Raw genomic sequence first — 24,959 nt, 5'->3', positions numbered from 1 at the left:
GCCATAGAATCTCCCTCTACAAGAGTGTCCAAATAAGACCTACTGAGCTCTGACGGGCATTCAGGAAGAAGAAATCAGAAAAGTGCATTTGGGGTGGAGAAATAAAATGCGTTCACAAGTCAATAACTGACAGAGCTATAATGGGCTCAAGTTAAACGACAACTTCAATCCACTCTGTTATCAGCCAATAAATCTTTGCACATTTGCAAGTAGCAGGCCTGATATAAGACATGTTGAAATTGATAGCAACCTCCTGATCTATGTGTACATTTCTGTTTTCAGGACATGTACTGTTATTATCGATTTCTATCTACACTGCATTAAAGTCAGCAACACTGTGGAGTGCTGCTGACTTCAACTGAGGATATTGTTGGGTGATAGAAGGAATACTTTGAAGACCTCCTTAATTCCACTGACACGTCTTCTATAGAGGAAGACGTGCCAGTGGGAAGACAAGTGTTCTGACTCATGCATTACAGAGGGCAAGGTCACAGCGCAGTTAAGCAACTCCTTGGTGGCAGGCTCCCTGGGATGGATACAGGAGGAACAATGCAGCTTTCGTCCCGGTTGTGGAACACCGGACCAGCTCTTTACCCTCTCGAAAATATTTGTGGATACATGGGAGTTCACCCAACCACTCTACTTGTGTTTTGTGGACTTAGAGAATGCATTCAGTCGTGTCCCTAAGAGTATTCTGTGGGAGCTGCTCCGGGGAGTATAGGCGCTCTGGCCTGTTGTTACGAGCCATAAGGGCTTTGGAGTTGACGTCACGCCGCAATGCATTATGGGAGCGCAGCGCCATTTTCGGGGTCTACGAATCAACACAAACACACTGTGTTGGAACGACGACTACAAGAAAGATGCTTAAGAGCCTCTCAAAAGAGAATGAACTGTATAGAGACCGATTGCGTCCAGAGGCGAAGCAGCGGTACTTGCAGAAAAGAGCGTGCATTGGAAATGTGGACCCGTATGACATACGGCCGTGGAGTAGAAACCCTGAAGACCAACCGCTACTGACATAGCCTGACCTTGTCTGTGGAGTCAGCGCGTACAAGTCGTCATTCAAACAAAGGTAAGTCAGCTTGAGTACTGCGAGTGAATGCGTTTGATTTCCCTGCAAACATTCACATTAGTGCAGCATAAATTCATTCATGAGGGGAAATTACAGTGAGAACATGTGGAGGCTGTTAGAGGGATAACATAGTGAGTTCAGTGCATTGATGAGACACTGTCCTGAAGGTTTGTTGTTCTTTATGGTTAAAGAAATTGCAATGATTTATTCATATTTATTATAAATAATTCTAATTATACATCTTGCTTCCATGTTTGTATCCTGTGTCACTAAAAATACATTTTATTTTAGTTTTATACATTGATTAATGACCTGCAGAATCTCCTTATCATACTAAGTGATTCATAATTGTCACTTTATGCTTTCTCCATCTCTAAAGTGATGACATCCTTGCATTACATACTTTAGGTTCATTTTCTGCAGGCAGGTTTCTGACAGAGAACAGGCAGATTTACACTATAACATGCAGCGTTCTATAGATGGACACATAAAGAAATGAAAAATGACATGTATGTGCAAACTTTCTAAACACTTTGTTACATTTATGATAAAGTAGATAAAACACATTTACGTCGGCCTTGGCTCATAGTTCTTGTCTTTAAATGAACTTTGTCTGTGTGTGTTTCAGGTCCTGCACTCTCAAAGACTGAATGAACCAGCATTGCAGCCATGGGTCACTGTGAGCATCACAGGGGAGGTTGAAGTCGCCCACTGCAGCTGTATGGCCGGAGTCGCAGAGCCCTGCACCCACGTCGCTGCTCTTCTGTCTAATTTCGAAGCAACAGTGTTGATCTGTGGCACAAGGACTGTTACAGATGAACCTGCATACTGGGTTTTGCTGGGTAATATGACCAAGATACAGCCAGAGGTTGGCCATAAGATAGACTTCTCCTCTTCAGCTGCCCAAAAAAAGGCTCTCAATCAAAACATAAACAGACCATCTGTAGTGACAGGTAAAAGGAGCCGTCCTCATAACAGAAAAATCCCACCTGCTACTGTGGAGGAGTTGTCACTGCTATTGGATACTTTGCTGGAACACAGTAAAGCTGTGGGTTGTGGGAATGACCCATAATGTTTTATCTAGGGGTCTAGATTTATGCCTGTAGTGCACTGCTGTGTAAATAATTTGCATTTACTGAATATATACTGACTGAGTACCACTGTTCAAAAGTTGAATAAACAAACAAATTTTTGCCTGTTTTTTTTTTTTTTATTAAAACCACCTTATAGAACATCACATCAGTTACAGTGTAGAATCCATGTCATTTACAGTTTACAAATGACAAAATGTTTACACCAAATCATGAGTGTTTACATGATATCACCCACTACTAACATTACTTTATTTACTGTATCTTTTGAAAAAATACAGCAATTTTAACAGCACAATACTTAAGAATATTTAACAGGAGCAGGTTTCATTTTTCCCTGGTTTTATTATCACACTGTTCAACAAACGCAGCAAACCTTCACCATCTTATCCAGGAGGGTCACCTCTTCACCCTCACATGGAAGAAGTAATCTGATTGGCATGGTGGTATGTTTGAAGCAGGTCCCTTGTGTAGTGCTGGAACCCAGTCACGATGTTTCATCCATTTCATGGGCTGGTTTGCTGCAATAATGCCAAATAATTAGCAACTCTATAAATAGAAGGTAGTTCTGCAAAATCACTCAGTAGGATGTTTGTTCTAATTTGCTATGAGCTCAGAGCGCATCGAAAATAAAACTAATAGGCTATAAAGAGTGATATGAACATATTTAGAACTTACCGGAATGAAAATGTCAGGAGCACCAACAGATATTTGAAGATGGAAGAGAACTGGATATCAGCTCGTCTCACAGCTGCTATCCAGACTAGACGCCTTCGTTTGGTAACATCGATACACGAGCTGCCTCATGTTGCTTCCAGGTTGGGAAAGAATGAAAAGATAAACCCTTTTCAAGCTTATTCTCTTGCCGGTCGTGCGATCGAACATTGCAACCGACCACACAGCAAATACGAACCATGGCTGTTGTGTGTGACTTCGCTCCCTTTTCACTTGCGCTAGACCCCCAAAATGGCGGATCGGGCCAAAATCCTTTCCACGCCCACCCCCGTGACATCACGCTCCAAAGCCCTATACAATTGTTGCAAGAGCTTGATCCACATAGCTGGCAATAAGTCGGACTCATTCCCAGTGGGTGATGGGCTTTGCCAAGGCTGCCCTTTGCCACCGTTTCTGTTCAGTTGCAAAATGTTTCCACTTGGGTGGTCTCAGGACATCGTCTCTGCTTTTTGCAGATGATGTGGTTCTGTTTGCTTCATTGGGTGTTGGCCTCCAGCTTGCACGTGAGCGGTTTGCAGCCAAGTGAATTAGCACTTCCAAGTCTGGGGCCAGTTGGTCCTCAGCTTGAAAAGGGTGGACTGCCCACTCCGTGTCAGGAAGAAGGTATTGCCCCGAGTTGAGGAGTTTAAGTATCTCAGGGTCTTGTTCACGAGCGAAGGAAGAGGGGACCAAGAGATCCACAGACGGATTGATGTTGCAGCTGCAGAGATATGGACGTTGTCCCTGTCTGTTGTGGTGAAGAGAGTATTGAGTGTAAAAGCGAAGCTTTCGATTTAGCAGTCTATCTACGTCCCTACCCTTACCTATGGTCATGAGCTCTAGGTAGTGACAGAAAGAATGAGATTGCGGATACAAGCTCAGAAATGAGCTTTCTGCGAAGGGTGGCTGGCCTGTTCCCCCAGACAAACTGGAGGAGGTGGCTGGGGAGACAGAGGACTGGGCTTCACTGCTTGGGCTGCTGCCCCTGTGAACTGGCCCCGGATAAGTGGAAAATGGATGGGTGATAAATTGATGGATAAAATACACACACATATACATACACATGCACATACGCACACCCACAAACATAAGAAAACAAAGGAAAAAAAACATTTATTTCTAACATGCTTTGCCATTTGTCAGAGATTTACAGTTAACAAACAGTCAGGTGAATAAACGACACTGAGACACTTGATACTGATAACGTGCGGCACGGGTGAAACTCAGAGAGTAATCACACCTAGCTGCAGTATTCGTTTATTTTTATAGCAGAAGCAGGGTGGGACAAGCATAGCAGTTTCCTTTAATGTGTGTGTGGGTGTATGTGTCACTAAGTTCGTGTGTGTGTGTGTGCTAATCTCTTTCAGTAAAAGTCACAGGGTCAGCTTCCTGTTTCTGCAGAAAGCTGTGTCTGGTGAAATATGTGAACATAAGCATAACATAACATTTGAAGCATAATCAAATAAAACAGTAAAAACTCCATGACATTCCCTCCTGATGTTAATATATTTCACTTATATTTCACTGAAGTTAATATTTTACACTTAATCATAATTTATTATCAGCCAACAATCACTTGCTTATAACATTTTCAATTGTAGCATCATTCAGTATGTGTATGTGTTTTCCTATACTAAATCCTCTTCGTCCGGTTCATCTTCTTGTGGCAGTCCAACATAGGTGATTACTGTGGCCTGTACCATTTTGTCAATCATTGATCTTATACAGGGTAAAATGCAAGTTGAGAACATGCAAAGCAATAAAAGAAGAACTCCTATCAAGACAAGTCCTTTGATCACGAGGGTCTTCCAGCTGCCGCTCAGCAGCCAGGTCAGCCAGTCCTCTGTGTTCGTGACATAGTCTTGTTGCTGTGCATTACTCAGTTGTCGTAACTTGTCTAGGGCGGTGGTCATGGTCAAGGAGTGTACGTTGTCCGGGATATAAGTGCAACAAGTGGGGTTGAATAAGACACAGAGGCCCCCTCTCTCAGCCAGAATCATGTCCAGGGCGACTCTGTGTTGCATGACCTCTATTCTGATCACGTCGATTTCCTCATTCTGAGCCTTGTTTATCTTTGTTGAGCTGTTCAGGAAAAGTCCAAATCGGTAGTCAAGAGTCTCAATTCTTAGCATGTTTTTTCCATTTCCGACCCATGGGAACAGTGAGTGCAGGACTTTCTGTCCAGTAGTCCATAACTTGAACTCTTGTGGTAGGGCGATCGTGGCTCAAGAGTTGGGAGTTCGCCTTGTAATCGGAAGGTTGCCGGTTCGAGCCCCAGCTTGGACAGTCTCGGTCGTTGTGTCCTTGGGCAAGACACTTCACCTGTTGCCTACTGGTGGTGGTCAGAGGGCCTGGTGGCGCCAGTGTCCGGCAGCCTCGCCTCTGTCAGTGCGCCCCAGGGTGGCTGTGGCTACAATGTAGCTTGCCATCACCAGTGTGTGAATGGGTGGATGACTGGATATGTAAAGCGCTTTGGGGTCCTTAGGGACTAGAAAAGCGCTATATAAATACAGGCCATTTACCATTTAGGTCACTGCCCCATATCGAGTCGTGGGGTTGTACGTTGTCTGTGTCTCTTTTTCGTCGTCCAGTTGAGCGAGTTGATCCAGGGGTGATTTTGAATGTGTGATCCGACACCAGAATGGGGGCACAAAGTCCGGTACTGTTTGGTGGCAGCATGAAATAAGTTTTTGGGCCACACAAAACACTGAAAAAAATATGTTGTTGGATTTACTTAATTCAATGGTGGACATTTGTTGCACACAGATGTTTTGCTTTGGCAGCAACTTAAACAATTGAGTTAAATTAACACAATTTATTCATGTTCAATAAACCTGTGCAATTTGTGTTGATAAAATGTGACTTAAACATGTTTTGATGAAGTAATTTGAGCTCTTGAAATATTTTAATCCTTCACAATTTTCTCACTTTATCCCAACACCATTCAATAACTTTTACCCAATACTACTTGGTCACTTAAATACTACATGTTATCTTCAAATTACATTTTGCTATTATATTCTAGTATCAAATACACAATTTTCAAATGGAGGCCTTATAACAGATTATATTGTTCTCTTCCAAGATGGTTGCTGGCATCCACCAGTAACCTTTCAAAACAAAATGTCTAATTTCACTGCATTGACAGTAGGTAAAGAATTAAACTGACATTACTCCACTACTGAATCTATATAAACCAACAGTTAAATAATGTCAGTTCTTCCGTGTTCTCTGGAATCAATCACAGCAAAGAAATTAGACTCTTTCTTTTGAAAAATGTTGGGAAAGAACAATACAAAACATTCTATTTAAGGCCTCTAACGTCAAGATTCAGTTAAACAACAATTATAACTAAACAATTTGAGGTAATGTTAGTTTCCATTAACATTAAATTAGGTTACTGAATTGGCAAACACCTTCCTATTAACACTACCCATTTTACCCCAATAACTAAAGAAATTAGCACTTGCAGGTCAAAACCTTTATTCAAGAGATGCAAAAATAACATTGATACAGTGACTGTCAAAAATTACGGCACTGATCATACTGTGACATCTTGGTTCAAAACAGCACACTTAGAAATATTCAACGCTCCTTACTTCAACTGAATGAAACTGAAAATACCATTTCACACGGCCCATATGGGATATTTAGACTGCATAACTGTTCATGCTACATCTCTTCACTAGTAAAAGAAAGAAAAAATACAAAGAGAAATTTAAAAATGCTGCCAAACAGACAGAGAACTTGTACAGAGCAAAAGGAAAAACAAACAACAACAACAACAAAAAAACGGCTCGTCCTCATGGCAGTTGCAGTGTATATAAAAATGAACCCTGCGATCTGTTCCTGGAATTGAGCTTCAAAAATGCAGCAGAACAAGTGTGAGATTTAAATGTCTTCTCACCTAGAGCTGGTCACCTCACATGCATAACAGTGAGCTTCGTTGCAGGAGCAGTTTTGTCTTAGTTGTGAGCTTTTCTTGAGAGCTGAGTTGCTTCCAACTCCATTACCACCCTTTGAATCACCTCAAAAGTGTAGCAGAGTTGTGATGGGTAACTCATATTGAAGGAATAAAAAAGGTCCAAACAGCATGGCTACTGCAAAGGTCACGTTATCCAGATCTTGAAGAACTACTATACCCTCGATGATGATGCCAACGTCAGAAAAGTCATTGCCTGGTGCATCCTCTGGAGACAGATGTTCATTGTGGTTTTCTCAATCTGTGCAGTGGCCTCAGTCAAGTCCTGGTTAAACACAAAACATTTCTTTAAGATTCCTTTTTAAACTCATCTCTTTTGAATCTACCAGTTCTAATGTTAGAGTAATTTAAACCAATGCAAGCAACATAGTAAATAGCTATAGCCAAAGAGTGGCCTGCCATGCTGCCATTCATGGTCTAACAGAGTTTCTAAGAGAGGGTGAAAAACATAATTTCAAATGCTTTACATTAGTTTTTGTTAGAAAGACACCGGCCCATCAGAAATCCAGGTTTTGTCACTCAGAAGATGTTAGAATTTAGACTTTCAGCCCCACAATTTGGTTAGCTGTTGGTCTTTTTTTTTTTTCAAACAAAAGCTAATGTAAATATTGGTGGGATTTTCCTTTGTTCACTAGAATGACAAATTTAAAGTTTTTTCACACTGATGTGACCCCTAATACAGGGGTGGGGCCTCAAGGGCCGGCGGCTGAGTTCACTACCAGGCCTCATGTGAACTTCAAATTATTAAAGAGGACTACTGGTCCTAACTGGTCCAATGAGGATCAAGTGGATAACTAAATGCATTTTTAAATGTTGCAAAGCCACAATCTACTCATAAAACACTCACCATGAACTCCTGCACCAAGATGTTGCAATTGTCTTTCACACAGATGCGGAGCACTTTGATGAGACTCCCTTTGAGCATTAATGTCATCCTAAAGTATTATAACAAAGAAAACAGAGATTTGTGAACTTTTCAGTAGCACAGAAGAAAATGATCCCAGACCAAAACTTAAACCAGTCAACATGCAACACCAGCATCTACAAAGCAATATCAAAAGTTCCTGTTTGACATCAACTTTATGGATATATAGTTTCCAGAACATTTATTTTTTTAAAAAGATCAATTTTTCTCAGTGGGCCAGTAAATGCATGACGAAAATTATGGCATCCTTTCGGTGGAATCATTACTCACAGGTAATAGTTGACTGTTTCAATGGATGCAGCATAAAAATCTTTTACTGACCTAATGCAATACATATACACTTTGTAGTTAAAGAATTTTAAAGTTCTTACTGTCATCATGGCAGCTACATCCTTTAGCTTTGTGCCCTGTTCCCCCGATCACTTTGCAAACACTTTCAGCAGACTGTCAGAGAGAAACTCAGCTCCGTCAGAAACCTTGACTGTAAAGGCATGGTTGGGATGCACTGGAATGCTGCATTTCATCTGAAATGACATAAAATTATTTTGAAATAACAGCAGGCACTGTGCTTGGTTAATAATCAGTAATGTTTTGTTGAATAAAAACTGTGTTTCCAGATCTTATGGGATTAAAAAAATCCAAAGATGTTTATTTCTGATTTGCAACCCAAGAACCCACAAGTTACAACCTCATTTTAGTTCAAGTGTGCATTAATGTGAGTCCAGTAATCACCTTTCTGACAATACATACAGGTATAAGTTAAACCTATGGCAGATTTTGGATTTCTCAGTTGTATTAATAGGGTGGTCTATTTGAGTATGCATGCACCTAATAATTATAAAAAACCTATTATAATTAAGTTACAGAAACCTTAAGCGAAAATAGAATATACTTTCTTACCATAACACCTTGAACCCACAATCCATCAGCTGACTCCTGGTGAAATGCAGAATAGATGTGGTCTCTCAATGTGCATCAACAAAAACAAAAACAAAAACAAAAACAAAAGGACAGCAGGTGAGGGCAGGAGGGGTAGGGATGTAAGCTAGCATAATACCGCTGATGATATTAGCTAAAGCTGTTCAATGTCCAAAATCTCACTAACACCACGGTGCAGTAAATACACAATGTAACTGAAGAGTCAGTTGACAAATCTATTCACACAGAAAACCAAATTATGTTATGAGTGCCTCGTAATTAGGTTTAATGTGATATTACGGCTCTTGTGCCAAAGACAAATTCAAATGAAAAAGCGCCAATTCTTTGATAACAGATAAAACAGCAAATAAGCTAACGGCTCTTTTTTAGCATGTTACATGGCGGCACTTTAGACGTTTAACTACATTTGGCTGAAATATGGTAAATATTAATTCAAAAAATCAAGACATACCAAAAAACGTAGAGTTGGCTGCTCGACTTGACTGAGATGGATGCATTTTTTAAACCACGATCCAAAGCCCGCGAGATGAAATCACGCGTGGTTTCACGAGATTTAACGTTGCTATCTTATTGACTTACTTCACCTGAACATGATATGAACAATTTAATACACCCTTTCTGCATATCATGTAGTTTTTACACTATATAGTTACATTTATCTTTAAAACATGAGGCAATTGTGTTAAATACATGCAAGATGCTTACATAAATCCAAGAGATGGCCAGTCCCTTTTTTTCAGTGAAGTTCGAGCTTTGTGATAAAAGATTTCTAGTTTTAAACATATACTAGTACACTCAATGCTTAATAGTCTTGAGGTTCTTATTGTCACTGAGAATAGCAATGTAGAACTGCAGGCTCTTGTTCTTGTAAACTTTCAGAGAAACACAAAGACTTTACATCAGAACAGTACAGCAACAGTACTTTTAAAGAAAAACACTGAAAACTACATCTTACAAACACAGCAATTAAGGACAAACCACAGCTTGGTTGCCATGATGATTACACTACAGCTGTCTTGAAAGCTTAACATTGTGTAATGAATCAACTTAACATTAACAGTCTGTTGATTCATTACACAATCTGGTCACCCAATTTTGATGTTATCAGTCCATTGAATGGGTGTTGTCAACAGTAATTAGCCCCATAGATATAAACCAGTATGGACTGTCTACACCTAATACGTGTTATCATCCACTGAATGAACTGAAGCAAGTGTTCTGGTTCAAAACTATAATTATTCTAAGAGACCACTCCCTTTAAGCTGATACATCAGATATATATTCATTCTTAGGTGTGGTGGCAAAATCTAAACCCTTATTCTGGAATGGGTACACACTGGTTAGATCAATTCAAACAACAGTAACCTCCATAATTTGTCCACTGTTCAACAATAAATAAGCATTCTTAAGCATAAGAAGCATACTCTACACAATTTTTCCTGTTCTTAGTCAAGGAAAACCCAACTACAGTGTGCATCAGTGACAGCTGACATGCTCTGCAGATCATCAGCCTATCTCAAGACTAAACAGACAAACATTTGCAAGCGCTGAAAGTTTCCCATTCGCTAGAATGGAAACCGGACCAGCCTAAAGAAAACCCGCAAAGACCCAGTAAGAACAGGCAAGCTATTGTCATGATCAAAGTCTGCAGCTTTTGCTGTGAAGAAGCAAGATGCATGAAACCTCACGTAACCGTCTGCAACCAGTGATAAGCCCACTCTTTCATATTCAGCGAGCTGTGTTTTCTGCACCAGATCAAACTGTTTAATCATGAATAGTTTTCACTTTCCCTTTTAAAATATGGAAATTATAGTGATAAATGCAAACACTGGTAACATTTAAAGCAGTAATGTGCAACTTTGAAAATAACCGTCACAAATGCAGTCCTTTTTTCTTCTTCTCCCTTTCTAATAGCTGCTGTAATACTTTTGTATATGTTTAGTTAAATTCTTAAAATATGTGACTGAAACCCGGTATTGCCACATCATTAGTTGTACAGTCACATTAACCTATTATACAATCATTTTGTGCTGCATTGTTATCAGAAAGCATAAAGATCTCACTTCTTTTGCAAAATTACTTTTCCAGACCACTAAAAATGAATGCTATTGCCACAGTTATTGTAACAGTTATGAAAATGGCAGAAATCATTCATTTCATCACCTTTAAATGGAATATTTACAATTGTATGTGCAGGTCAAACTGCAAGATTGCTTTATTTTGTTCAATCAAGGATGCAAGTTGTACTAGAGGACTCGGGTGTTTTACTTGCACCATCCTGCAGATGGCAATATAGCAAGCTAAAGGCCCCTTGCTCGGATCACCGTGGTTCCTTGCATTAAGAAAACATACTTTGGCAATTTCCAAATGAAAGTTTTTCTTTACCACTTTTGAGCAAAGAAATTGCTGTACGGACATACACATTCATGTGTCCTTGATAAGGGTCGTTTCTTTTTGAGTGCATTTCACTGTCCTTGATTGCAGTGGAACTAGGCCAAACAGGGCCAGGCAATCACAAAGCTGTCACACTCATGCAGCCTTTGTGTGCTTTGGTAGTTTTCAGCTATGGTGATTACATATTGATATTTCTTGGCTGCTGCTTTATATTACTTAAAAGAGGAGTTTGTGGGTTAGATAGAACTAATGGAGCTGAACTGATGCACCTCCGACTCTGGCCATATTTGTCCTGTGACTTACAGGCAGCAAAGAGGTAATATTTTATATGCAAAAAATATTCCCGGATGCAGAAAATTAACAATAATAACACAGAAGTCTGCAGCGCTGTCAATTCCCACAGATGATTTTAGCACTGTATTACATCTCAGAAAATGCCTAATTTGTGACATTAAGACAATAGATGATGGTATGTGGACAGCTTCTTGGTTGTGTGGAAAAGGCTCATGTGTATCCACTCATGTGGGAGGTATCTGCACAGCACTGTTAAAAAAAGTTTACTGTATGAGTTGTCTTTTGTGGTAAATTCTTGTCTGTCATAAAGAAGATTCTATGTTTATAAATTTGAATGAAGTTAAGCTTTCTGCCCATACATAATGCATCTGTAAAGCTTGAATAGAATCTATATTTGCTGCATGTAGACTCACCAACTACTTTATTTGGTGCACCTGTTTAGCTCTTCATTAACAAATATATAATCAGGTGGCAGTTACTAAGTGCATTTAGACGTGTATAGACATGACCAAAACAACCTGCTGAAGTTCAAACCCAGTGTCAGAATGAGGAAGATAAGTGACTTAAATTACTTTGAATAATTGAATAATAATCATAGTTTTTTTTTTTTTTGTGTGTCCCGTTTGGATCTTTAGCCATCAGAATTGTTGTCTTAAGGCCAAGAAAGATGCCAAGTGGATTTATTTTACCAAGTGGATCATCATGGCCTTGCCATATTGGTCCATTTGATTGACCTTTATTATAATTATGAATTTATTTTATTTTCAGTTGCTACAAACGGGACAGACATGACTGGGGGATAGGACAGGGAGAAAGAATGAAAGAAAGAGAGGGAGAGAAAGAAAACCAAAGGGGAGAAGAGACGGTGAGAAGGGGGGGAAGAAAGAAAAAGAAAAAACCCCCCAAAAAACCAAACACCTGGATCACCTGTATGGAGAAAAAAAAACCAGAAGAGAAAGCAAACAACAAAGAGCAACATAATAAAAAAACGGCACCATCACAATAAACTAGCTAGCAGTAGATAACAGTAGATACTAAATAATAAACGATATTGTGCAGCACGCAAGATAGACAGCGCACAATGTGCTTTGAGGCAGCAGCCAAGAAAGCTGTAGTCCGCGTCTGTGAACACCCGTGTGTACACCTGTGTGCATACCTGTGTGGATCAGCATGCTTGTATTCCAAAGGTTTCTCCATGTAATGATCTTCTAGGGAGTGTGGGGAGCCACAGCCCCGTCCACCAGGGTATGAAGCAGGTATGGAGGAGATCCAGGCCCCAGATATCCAGAGGCCCCAGAGTACAAGGACCCGAGGAGGACCACCAAAGGGGGGGGAACCGTGCCACCCTCCTGGGAAGAGCTGAGTAGAGCCCCAAAGGAGAGGTCACCCCGCAGCTACGGAGCAGAGGCCAGAGGGGGTTGCAGTGGCGTGCCCGCGGGCTCTGCCGGCAGCCAGCTGTGCCAGAGAGGTCCGAGCTTCAGGCCCAGAGGCCTGAGGGCATCCCACCCCCCGAAAGGGGCCCAGCCGGGCCACAGGCGTAACCCTTCTCTCTGGGGTGGAGGCAAGCGGACCACCTCCTTATCTGCAGTAGCAGGGAGGCCCCGCATCCCAGACCCCAGTCTGACAGCCAGCACCTCCTCCCAGCCCCCCAGCCCTGATGGCTAAAAAAGAAAAAAAAAAAAAGAATAATAATCATAGTTGTTTTCGTCAGATGGGCTGCTCTCACTGTTTTGGAAACTGCTGATCTGCTGAGATTTTCCCGCACAACCCTCACTGGTGTTTACAAAGAAAGTTCAAAATGCCACAGGTCAAAGATAAATGTGTAAATGGCTTTGAGCAGAGGAACGGCAACAGTAATTCATATAACCACTTGTTACAAGGTATGCAGAAGAGCATCTCTGAATACACAGTGCATCAAAGCTTGGAGCAGATGGGCAACAGCAGCCACTCCTTTCAGCTAAGAACAGGAAACTGAAGCTATAATCACACAGCTCACTAAAACTGGACAATAAAAGATTGGAAAAACAAATAAAGTATCCTTGTGGTGTGACATCTCAAATGTTGTTTAACTATGAAAAAATTTCATTTTGAGTCACACAGCATCATTATCAAAATGTCCTAATATATTCTACCCAGTCCTCTGCAGTCAGTGAATGTGGATGCAGAGTATGGCTTTACGTGATCAGGTAAAGTTTGTGTTAAGTGGTTCTTTTGTAATCTTTCTTCACTACTTTGATGTCCATGTTGGCTTGTTGTATCCCATCATGGACATTAATTTCTCCCTACCCTCAGTGGCCATCTCAATTAATTCTTTTAGAACACAGTTATACCTCGAATGGAGCTTTCATCTCCAGCTTGTGTGTGTGTGTGTGTGTGTGTGTGTGTGTGTGTGTGTGTGTGTGTGAGTGTGTGTGTGTGAGAGAGAATTCATGTGAGAAAAAAGAAGAACTAGTGGCACCCAAGGCAACATTTTCACTGAGTGTAATTCTTTTGAGGATAATTTATTCCTGCCTTTAAGATGTGGAAAAAAAAGTTTCCTTTTCTGGGGGGCATGCAATATTGATTTCTAATTAAAAGCAGCATACTATTGCTGAAATTGGCAACTATTAACTTTTAAAGTGAATTTCACAGACTTTAAATGAAGCTAATACCACAAAATAACTACAGTGCTGGAACAATAAAGATTCTGATTTAACCTACTCACCCCCAAAAGTTTACAGCTTTGTGCAAGGAAACAAGGATGGAAATTAGGACTTAAAGAAGTTAACCACTTCTTAGAAAGTCTGGCTGGCTGAAAGTGCTGATCACCAAATTGTATGTGCACAAGCTGTGCCACCTTTGTTTTGTCTACAAGCAGAACACCATGACAGGCACCAACCACCTTGCAGCTGCATCTCAGTGCAGAAGCTTCAAGAATGCAGGTGCTGAACACCACCACGTGGTCATCAGTTGACAGCTCAGCACCTCTCTTCGCCTGAGCGTCCAGAACATATGGCCGCAGATCTGATGATACAATTACTAAATCAATCATCGACTTGCGGCCTAGGGTGTCTCGTGCCACGAGCACTAATGGACACCCTTATGTTCAAATATGGTGTTTGTTATGGGCAAACTGTGGTTTGTACAAAAGTCTCTGAGTAAGATGATAGAGTCCCCAGGTGGAGCACCTAAAAGCATGAGCCAGGCCCAGGGAGGGTGCCCAAGGAGGATGCCAATTACCGAGAGTATGATGGGCGGTCCTTAGTCAATAGAGCCCGACCTGGCACATCCCGAAAAAGGGACACTGGCTCAACCTCCTGTATGCCCACCACCTGCAGGAGGTGCTGTATGGATCAGGTGCAGTGTGTGCTGGCTGGAGATGTAACATATAATATAATTCTAATAATAATGGCCCAACATATTGCTCCAAAACTGTTAGCACCCCCTTACTGCAGTTCTATGTTTCCTTTGCGGTCTCTGGACCTAACCACCTGATGCGTCATCTGCCTCAGTATAGTCTACTCACATGTTTTTTTCACTTCCTGCAAGATTTTTTTCTTTTACACTGAGAAATAATTTTTTGCAGGTGGGAGGATTCTCAGCTTTAGTGACCAGTGCCCCCTTTGCCCCCTTGAGGATATACCCACCGTATTGACGTCATTGATTGGTGCAGTTTTGAGGACTGGCGCTGCAGCCTGTTGTAGTGAATGAAGCTGGTATCGTTTCACTGACTACTCATTTCCAGCCTGTGTGATAACGCACAAGGTAAGACGAAATGTATTGTAATTAGCTCAAACGAAAGACAAAATTCTCAGAAATGTAAGTCTAAATTGTGACAATGTTGACTTCCATTTGTTATGAAAACCACCAAACCTGTAAAAGTTTATTTGCAACTGGTTGACCTGCTGGGCTGGGAGACAGGCGCTGAACGATCTTTAGATGCTCTTTGAATAGCATTTGAATAGCATGCAAAAGTTTAAGTGAAACTGAAAAATGGTGAAATTCATACAGAAAGACTGGATGATTTTTCAACACTAATATCACAAAGATTCAGCTTTTCATCACTCGTTAGGGGTGCATTTTCCTTTTATCTGATTTCGGTTAGGACATATTCCATCCCACCGCCGTCCTGCTTAGATAAGCGATAAAAACATAAATGGATATAATTCTACAGGCTACACTCCATTTAAACTTACCTAATTTACCCTAATTAATTACCCTTAGTGCTTCTAAATGATGCTATCCGTGTTTGTTCAAACCACCTGCCTTATCTCTGAGAGAAGAAAAAGGGGGGAAGCATGGAGAAGTTTAACAGTGCAAACTCCTCTCTGTTCTTAGGTGAGTAAATGTGTGGGAGGTGATCGTTTGAAGCTCCCAAAAAATCAGTGATAAACAAGACGGGTTTGCAGTTTTGTGAGCTAATAAAGCGTATATAACGGTGCGCCTCTGTGAGGTTTGCGCCTTTACGCACGGAGCTGGATTATATTTACTGCTTTTATCCGGCCGTGCCTCAGGCACATCTGTGATCTGTTAAGGACAGTAACTTGAGCAATACTTGAGCTGCAGGAGGCGGCTATATTTTGATGATGTTATTTTGATGTACTTTAGATTTGATGAATCTCTGCTGATCCATCGCTAAATTTGTCTTTTCACGTGTTCCAGCCGTTTGCAGTTTCACAAATGAAAGGTACACACGCCAAATTATGTATTGTCACTGCATTCATATTAAAATAATAATTAATGAATAGTTTATGGACATTAATTATTTTTATTTTATTTTCGAATAACCTGATGTAAACCTTAAACGTTACACACTGTAGGTTTTTGTAGCACAACTGCCATCTAGCGTCAGACTGTTGTGCTTGACATGAACAGTAAACATCAGGATTGCATGAACACAACCACTATTATTATTGAGATTGTTTTAATTGCACATATTAAGGTTCGCAGAGAAAAGTAGAGCAGTTCTGCAGTGTTGTTCACGGGTCTGTTGGAGATGTATTTTCCTGATACACCTTATTTATTGACCCTGATTTCATCTATTGATTTAGACCTGTCGGTCACTATCTGATTTTCGTTGCTGAAGCAGAATGGATGCATGAAAAATGGGAGTGCTGATGATACTGGCAGCTTATACAGGCATGTAAATACACAGGTCCTCCAAATATTTTACGATGCTGAAAAGAATTACACAGCCATGCATTTTGTTATTGTTTTATTAGTCCCCTCTGACACAAGCTTATGAAAGACATAATTCCATATATGTATATGAAACAGCTTTTTTTCCAGTTGAAGAACATTACATGTGTATAATTAATCTTACATTTATAATATAAATCATTGTCAATGTTTTAATGTGACAAAATTCAGGGTCTCTCTCTAGATTTATTCCATGTTACTGTTTAAGTTCCTTATTTACACATCAAATGTCATCATTTGTTTGAAATCTATCTACTTTACATCCAGATGTTTAATCAAAACATGTACTAATTATACCGATTGCTTGTTTTTCTTCTATGAGCTTTTTAAAACTTAAATAGTGAAATACTTCAAAATAGTAAAAAAAAAGTATTGAATATTTTTTTAATTTTCAAATGAAATAATGAAAAATGTAAATAATCAGATGAATATAATGAGATAAAAAGTACACTTGCCTGTGTAGGGTGGTAAGTATAAAGAGCTATGAAACTGCAATACCTCACATTATGGAATTACAGTAAATGTACCTGGTTCCATTCCATCACTGGTGGTCTGTGGAGCTATATAGTAATTAGTCCAATGTGCTAAAAGCTCCCCTGTGTTGACATGGCTCTTTCTACCTGGGCCCGTCTGCTCTGAGCAGTTAGTGTAAGAGCTACTTTAAGGTAATGTGTGAAAACCATCTACTTATTGCATTGAAAGACTAAAATATTTGATGTGAAGTTCTACAAAAACATCACAGTTTTGGATACATTTTTCATAAGACACAATCAGAAGGTCTGAAATTTCGCACATGCAATATGTGAGAACAGTTAACAGAAAAGTTTCTAAAATCTGTTTACAGATGGGGTTGTTAAATGAAGACATTGCATTCCACTCTAGCATACCGGCACCACTGGATATAACCGTGGCCGTGGTCTACTCTGTTTTTGGTGAGTTAAATCTAGTTTACAATACTATCAATGAGTTTTCTCTGAGTTCTGCTCAAGCTGAAATGAATAGCAGCATGAAGCAAGGCATCCTGCAGCGAAGCCTTGCAAGTACACTTTTATTTTTAACTGTGTTACTGTGTGTTATGCATTCCACTTCCACCTATATATACCCACACCCACTGTGTACTCATCCATCTGCATTTACTGTTTGTATCACAGATGTCATACATGGTGTGTGTGTTTTTTATATATATATATAGAACCAGTGATTTTGTCAGTATTAATGAAGATACTCTACATTTAATATTTTACAGAATCATCAGCAATTCTATGTATTTGTATATGTTGCTAGGTAAATATGATAAAGCAGTATCCAGTGTTATGCCTGTAAGACAGTAGAAGTGTGAGTTTCTTATTATTCTGTAGATCCATAATACTTTGAAAGTTATATATACACTTTGTGGCCACTACTGTTCATGTGCTTGTTCGTGCATGTAGACATGATGAAGATGAAGATGAACGGCTGAAATTCAGACCAACCATCAGAATGAGGAAGAAAGTTGTTTTAAATGGTTTTGAATATCACATGGTTGTTGGTGCTGGACAGGCTAGTCTGAGTATTTCACAAACTGCTGATCTACTGGGACACAACCCACACAACCACCTCTATGGTTTATGGAGAATACACGGCATGTTGAACCTTGAAGCAGATGGGCTACAGAAGCAGAAGACCGCACCGTCACTCCTGTCAGCTAAGAACAGGAACACTGCCTGATCTGATAAGTCTTGCTTTCCGCTGCAACATTCAGATGGCATGGATGGGTCACAATTTAGCATAAAGAACATGAAAGCATGGATCCATCCTGGCTTGTATTAGATACTGGAGGTGGTGTAATGGGGTGGGAGATTTTGTTCTTGGGCCTCTCAGTACCAACTGGCCATCGTTTAAACTTCACAGCCTACCTGAGTATTGTTGCCGACCATGTCCATCCCGTTATGAGCACATTTCCTGATGGCTGCTTTCAGGCGGATAAACTGCCATGTCAGAAAGCTCAGATCATGTCAAACTGGTTTCTTGGACATGATCTGAGCTTTCTGTACTGAAATATCCTCCAATGCGATCAAACTAGTAGAGCACCTTTGGGATGTGATTGAATGGGAGGTTTGAGCACATCATGCTGGTGCTTCGTTGTAGTACACTTTATCTAGTACACTTTGTGTTGTGTTTGTATTAATGCACTTTATGTATTTACTTTATTATGTGGCTTTATGTTTTTTGGACAGATATAAAAGTCATATCTAATGTATTCTAGGCAAAAAGCATATTATCCAGTATGTTTGTCTTGTTTTAAACGGACAGCGAATTTGATGAAGCAATTTCTGAAAAGTCAAAACAAAATCCCTCCCATTGTCACCATCAAATCAGTATTTTATTCACATTCAGGGTTTTTGTTCTGGTTTATTTTTGCAGGAGTATGTTCACTATTTGGCAACAGCACACTGTTGTACATCTCTTACAAGAAAAAGAACGTCCTGAAACCCGCTGAGTACTTCATCATCAACCTTGCTGTTAGCGACTTGGGCCTGACTCTGTCCCTCTACCCCATGGCGATAACTTCAAGTTTCTACCACAGGTACAAAACTTGGCGCCTACTCCTTCTCAATCATTGATCTTTGAGCTATATCTTTGCTTTGAGCTGTCCTCTTTCTCACGCCCTCCCACACAGGTGGCTGTATGGGAAAACGGTGTGCTCCGTATACGCATTTTGTGGCATGTTGTTTGGCATCTGCAGTCTGACCACTCTAACCCTGCTAAGCATGGTGTGCTTTGTGAAAGTATGTTATCCGCTCTACGGTAAGTCTTCAAAGAGGCTGTTTTTGCTCAGTGAAATGACACGGGATTAACTACCCTATCCCCAAGTGGCTGAGTGTTGATTTATCTGTGGAAGGAAATGAGCCCTCTGTAAAGCACTGCACATGAGCTTTTCTTTGTTAAGTGACAAGTCAAAGGGCTGTGCTCAATAAGTACTGCTTGTGATGTTGGTTAACACTGTGCAGCTGGGTTTTCTATTTGGTCCCCATCCCAAAAAAGTGCATTTCTTTCAGTGCCTTAAAAAAAAGTGCTGGGACAAAAGTAATTTTAAAGTATGAGCCTACAAATAGAGATATTCACATTAATTGCTTTAAAATTGTAATATTTAACCTTGCATATTTAAATAAGTGCTTATTTTATTTTCAGCACTGACAGACATAATATCTGCGTAGTATATAAGGCTGACGTAACATCACTCGTCATTTGATGAACTTAGATTGCTTTAGAGGGCTCATCTTTTGTCTTCTGCTGCAGCTTAATGAGGCCTCGAGTCACCTAACCTCTTTATGTTCTACCTGAGCTCCTGTGGAAATTAGCAGTCTGTATAATTACCCAATGTACTTTTACTACTCCAGTGAAACTGGTACAGCCTACTTATCACCAAACTAAAATAAAAAAAAAAAGACCTGTAAAATGCTGTGGATATGCACAGAACCTTCTCTGGGGACTGAGCTCTCTCTGAAAAATGTTTAACCATTTTCACTTCTTAAGAAACAGGCCATTGCCAATGAATGAGAATAGGCATAATTAGCCTCCTGGAAGGAGAACTGGCATTCCTGTGAGGCGCTCTTTCAGCAGACTGGCTTACAAGCCTGTGTAGAGATTGCAAAAATTTGAACTTCTTCAGGTTGCCTTATGTTATCTTTTAACAGTAGTCCAATCACTGTCTGTCAGTTGCAGAATGCAAAGGAATGCAACATAATAAAAACACCTTTCTTGGAAGTCCAAAAAAGCCATTGGGAAAAGCTAAACACTTGTGAATTCAGATGCAGTTCTTCAGCACTATGCTGTATATTAACTAGATTATGGAGTATAAGCATCTTAGAGCACACAGAGTATTTTTCACATGGTAAAGCATCATTTACCATACCATCATTTAAAGTATAAAAATGCACTGATCCACAAATGCAGTTGTGTGTCATAAAGAATAACTCACATTCACATCATAAAATATTAACACAGTCTGTTTTTACAGGAAACAGGTTTAACTCTGTTCATGGCCGTCTGCTTATTGCCTGTGCTTGGGTCTACGCCCTGCTGTTTGCATGCTCCCCACTGGCCCACTGGGGGGAGTATGGACCAGAGCCTTACGGCACTGCCTGTTGCATTGACTGGCGCCTGTCCAATCAACTCAGCACAGCACGATCTTATACTGTGGCACTGTTCATCTTCTGCTACATCCTTCCATGCTGTGCTATCTTAGCATCTTACACAGGAATCCTGGTCGCAGTGCATGCATCTCGCAGAACTATGGAGCAACATGCATTGAGGCCGACTCACATGAGCAGCATCCAGATAGTTATTGTTAAGGTGGGTTAAGGTAAACTTCACTTAAACACTTCTGTGGACTGCTTTACCATGTTCTCCCCATAATGTGTGTTTATGTGTTTAAATATGTTATACTGAATGATTATACAGTGCTCGCCAATCACTAAGTAATAAGTAAAAAATTAAAGATGTAGTCAATTTATTCATACCTGCAGTTTTTTTTCACCTGCACTTTCAATTTTAAATTAAAGTGCAGGAAGACAAAAAAACGTGCATAGTGTGATCACCCAGTTATTGGTGGAAAGGCCAGGGTTTATGGGTAGCTTATAAAAACACTGCCTTAGAGAGAAGAGTCCTGTTTAGAGTTCCTCGCCTCGATTTGTTGTAGAAATTGACAGTGACCTCAATATATCTCCCTCATGATGCAGTTTCTCATTAAGAGAGAAGTTCTGGTTTCACTGTGATGGATACTGCTGCCTTTGCTGATTAATCATCATATTCTCTTCTCTGTAAGAACATCTGAGATTCTTTTTTTTTTTTTTTAAAAACTCATCATGAGGAGTGAGAAGAATGCTTTTTAAATCTTTGTGGCCTCTGCATGTTCTCTTTTAAATACAAACTGTTCATATGGGGGTATAGTGGTAGATCTCCTCACCCAGCTTTTTTCTTTAAATTTGTTTTTTGTTTTTCTTCCACCACAGTCTAGAGAGAATGGCAGGGGGTGTCAAAAGCACAAAATTAAATACAGGGAAGGCCAGCAGTGATTGCACAGGCTCACAAAAACACATGGAAGAAAATCTCAAAATGTAAAAGTGTGTCTTTATTTTCTTCCAAGGACACCATTATTCAAATTTGTCTTTACAACAAATAGCCGTTTGTTTCCAGTGCTGTGAAATAGTATTTGCTCCTCATGATTTTGTAGGTTTTTGTAAGTATTTGTCATACTTAGTGTCATGAAACCAGCTGTGTGCAGGCAGGAGAGAACCCAGAAGCAGACTCACGGAAATGGGACGTAACTCAAAAAATGGCTTTATTTACAGAAAGGGGAAGTAAACAATACAAAACTAAACCATATTTTACTGTTGTTACTGTCTTCCTTTTCTGACATGCTGGGTTACTCTTATGCAGTAATACGACTCAAACCTTCAAGAAAGCTTAGCTTTTGTCTCATCAGCCCACAGTCCAGTTTTCCTTAAAGTCTTGGGGACCAACGAGATGTTTGTTGGCAAATATGAGACGAGTCTTTGTGTTCTTTTTGGTCAGTAGTGGTTTTAAACTTGGAACTATCCCATTGATGCCATTTTTGCCCAGTCTCTTTCTAATTGTTAAATCATGAACTTTGTAACCCTTTCAGGATCTTTTAGCCTGCTTCACTCTGTCACACATATTATATTTAAGTGATACAACCTGTATTTAAGTGATTTCTTCATCCAGTATTCTGACATAAGGTAATGTTTTTCAGATAGTTGGGAAAGTTGACAAGTGTTACAGTTGTGTTTTTTTTTTTATTAATTGGATTTGGTGAAAAGAAATGTTGAATTACACTTTCTGTGTTCTTTCTCCTGCTAGCTGAGTGTGGCTGTCTGCATTGGTTTCTTTGCGGCATGGAGTCCATATGCTGTCGTATCCATGTGGGCTGCCTTCGGACACATCGAAAACATTCCTCCCATGGCATTTGCCATGCCAGCCATGTTTGCAAAGTCCTCCACCATCTACAACCCGATCATCTACCTGATGCTAAGACCAAACTTCCGCAGGATGGTATGCAGCGATCTGGGTGCACTATGCCAGGTCTCTATGAAGGGCTGCATCTGCAGCCAGTGCCAAGTAAAGTGCTGCTTAAAGCCAAAGATCAGGGTCAGACTTCGTGCAGTCCACAGACAGACCATTCACTTTGCTTCATCCAACTCTGCTGCTCAACCACCAATAGTGACATTAAAGGGTCAGAGCTGTGAGAAGGGCAAGGATGTGTTTGAGTGCTTCAAACACAGCCCTCAAATATTTGGTGTCACTAAGCCAGCTGCCAGTAGAGAGTTATCACAAGATCGAGACATTCCAGTTCCTCTAACGCACGTGCAGAACGCAAAAAGTGAGTGCCGAAAAGAGAAATCCCTTATAGCCACCTCATGGGGGAAAAGAACTTTAGAAACGAATAATTTCTGTATCAATCTGGAGATGGTTCAAAGGCATGCAAAAGTGGCCTGGCCCTGATATTTGTTTAGATTTGTGAGCTTATTCACAAACTGTATCAATATTTTCAGGCATTAATGATACATACCTGAAGTGTTTGAGCAACAACCATGTCATATATTTATTTATTTATTTATGCTTCTTTAACTTCTCTTCCTATTCATGAAAAATGTGCCAAGTTGCATGGCTCGGATGACTTTCTTGGGGGGATTCCACCAACTGAAATAACTTCCCAGGGAAATTTATCAGATACTTTGAAGGTATTCACTTTTTAGGTATTGCTCTGGGTTTCAGTGCAGCTAAATATGTAAAATACATTAAAATATTCCTCCACCTCAAACACTCTTCCAAGCACTGATGGAAAAAACACGCCTACATTTCGATTCCACATTGGCTAGGTCAGACGAGTGGAGTCTCTCTGTAAATGTTCAAAATCATCATTAATTCATTTCTACTTTCTAGGCTTTACATATCTAGGATTTGTTGTTCATATTTGACTATTCTTCTGGCTAACAGTGCCCTCCAGTTAAAGGTGAAATTATGCACTCTAAGAGAAGTGCTATGCAAATAGCTGCCAGCCTTTTACTATTAAAATATTAGTCATTTGTTCCAGGTAGAAGAAAAACTTTAGTTTGACCTTTGGAGATTCAGCATGTATGACACACCCAACTTATTACTTTAGCATGTTTGGGAGGCATTTATTATATTATACTACGTATCATTATCCCATAGCAATATTGAGTTAAGCTATTTATAATCATGGCTTTGTGTATAAAAGGTATTTTGTGATTTGCAAGGTAATCGTTTTTCCTTTGATTATTTATCACAGCAGCACACCCCTGTGTATAGATAGAAACTGAGAGTCAGCACTTCCTTTACTGTAACATTACAAACAGTGTTTACACTGACCACTTGCAGGTACTGTAATAGTGGATGGTGCTTTGTGAATTATCTATGTATGTGATCTAGAAAATGAAATATTTGTGCTTAATACTGTTTTTAAGTTATTATTCAGTCTAACTCAATAACACAAACTTCAAATCAGTCTGAGTAGAGAATACTCAATACTCAATATTTTATGCAACAATATTTTTTTTTACTTGTATATACTCATGAGCCACTTCATTCGGTGTATATGTATTCAACTGCTCTGTCATGCAAATACCCAATAAGCCAGTCACATGGCAGCTATTCAATACATGGTCAAGTCAACGTGCTGAAGTTTAAACTGAGCTTGAGAATAGGAGAGACAGGTGATTTTATTTGGTTTACAGAGTACGGTCTGAAAAAGAGAAAGTATCCAGTGAGCTGCAGTCATTTGGGTGAGAATGCCTTGTCAGAGGAAAATAGCTGGTCTGCTATGAGCTGACATTATGGCAACAGTGACTTCTTGTTAAAACCAAGGTATGCAGAAGAGCATCTCTGAACACTGAAGCAGATGGCCTTATCATACTGTGTGTCACTCCAGCTAAGAACAGGAAACAGGCTACAATTCACACAGGCTCACCTAAATTAAAAAATGCATCCATTTATGAGCACAGTGAACCCATCTCCTGATGCACCATGTTAAAAAGCCCAGATCATCTCAAGCTGGTTTCTTGAACATGACAGTGAATTCACTGTATTCAAATGACCTCCGTAATCACCAGATCCCAATCCAGTAGAGCACCTTTGGGATGTGGTTGAATCTTTTCTGTAAAGGTAATGTGAATCTGAATCTGGACAGTTACTCAGGACCAAACAGACCATTTACATAAAGCTTTGTTTTTAGATTCATGGCTGATGTTCCTTTACATGAGGTCATCCAAGGACTCTACAACAACTTCATCTAAATAAAATATTGTTGTTGGGTTTTTTTGCTCCCTCCCATGTTTTTCCTTTTATGTC

The 24,959-nt window shown here is 40.0% G+C and overlaps 1 protein-coding gene across 1 annotated transcript; it reads left to right on the top strand.

The window, feature by feature from the left end:
* The first annotated feature begins 17,433 nt into the window (after nucleotides 1-17,433).
* opn7a (opsin 7, group member a) lies at nucleotides 17,434-23,093 on the top strand. Its single transcript, XM_085378236.1, has 5 exons — nucleotides 17,434-17,521; nucleotides 18,993-19,155; nucleotides 19,249-19,376; nucleotides 20,590-20,924; nucleotides 22,452-23,093. The coding sequence occupies exons 1-5, from the start codon at nucleotides 17,434-17,436 to the stop codon at nucleotides 23,091-23,093; spliced, it is 1,356 nt and encodes a 451-aa protein (XP_085234362.1).
* The last annotated feature ends 1,866 nt before the right edge of the window (nucleotides 23,094-24,959 follow it).

This window comes from Diplotaxodon limnothrissa, linkage group LG18 (assembly GCF_057381915.1).
Source record: "Diplotaxodon limnothrissa isolate DT_005_m linkage group LG18, D_limnothrissa_male_GT1.1, whole genome shotgun sequence".
NCBI lineage: Eukaryota > Metazoa > Chordata > Actinopteri > Cichliformes > Cichlidae > Diplotaxodon > Diplotaxodon limnothrissa.
This window is presented reverse-complemented; position numbering and strand designations above follow the sequence as displayed.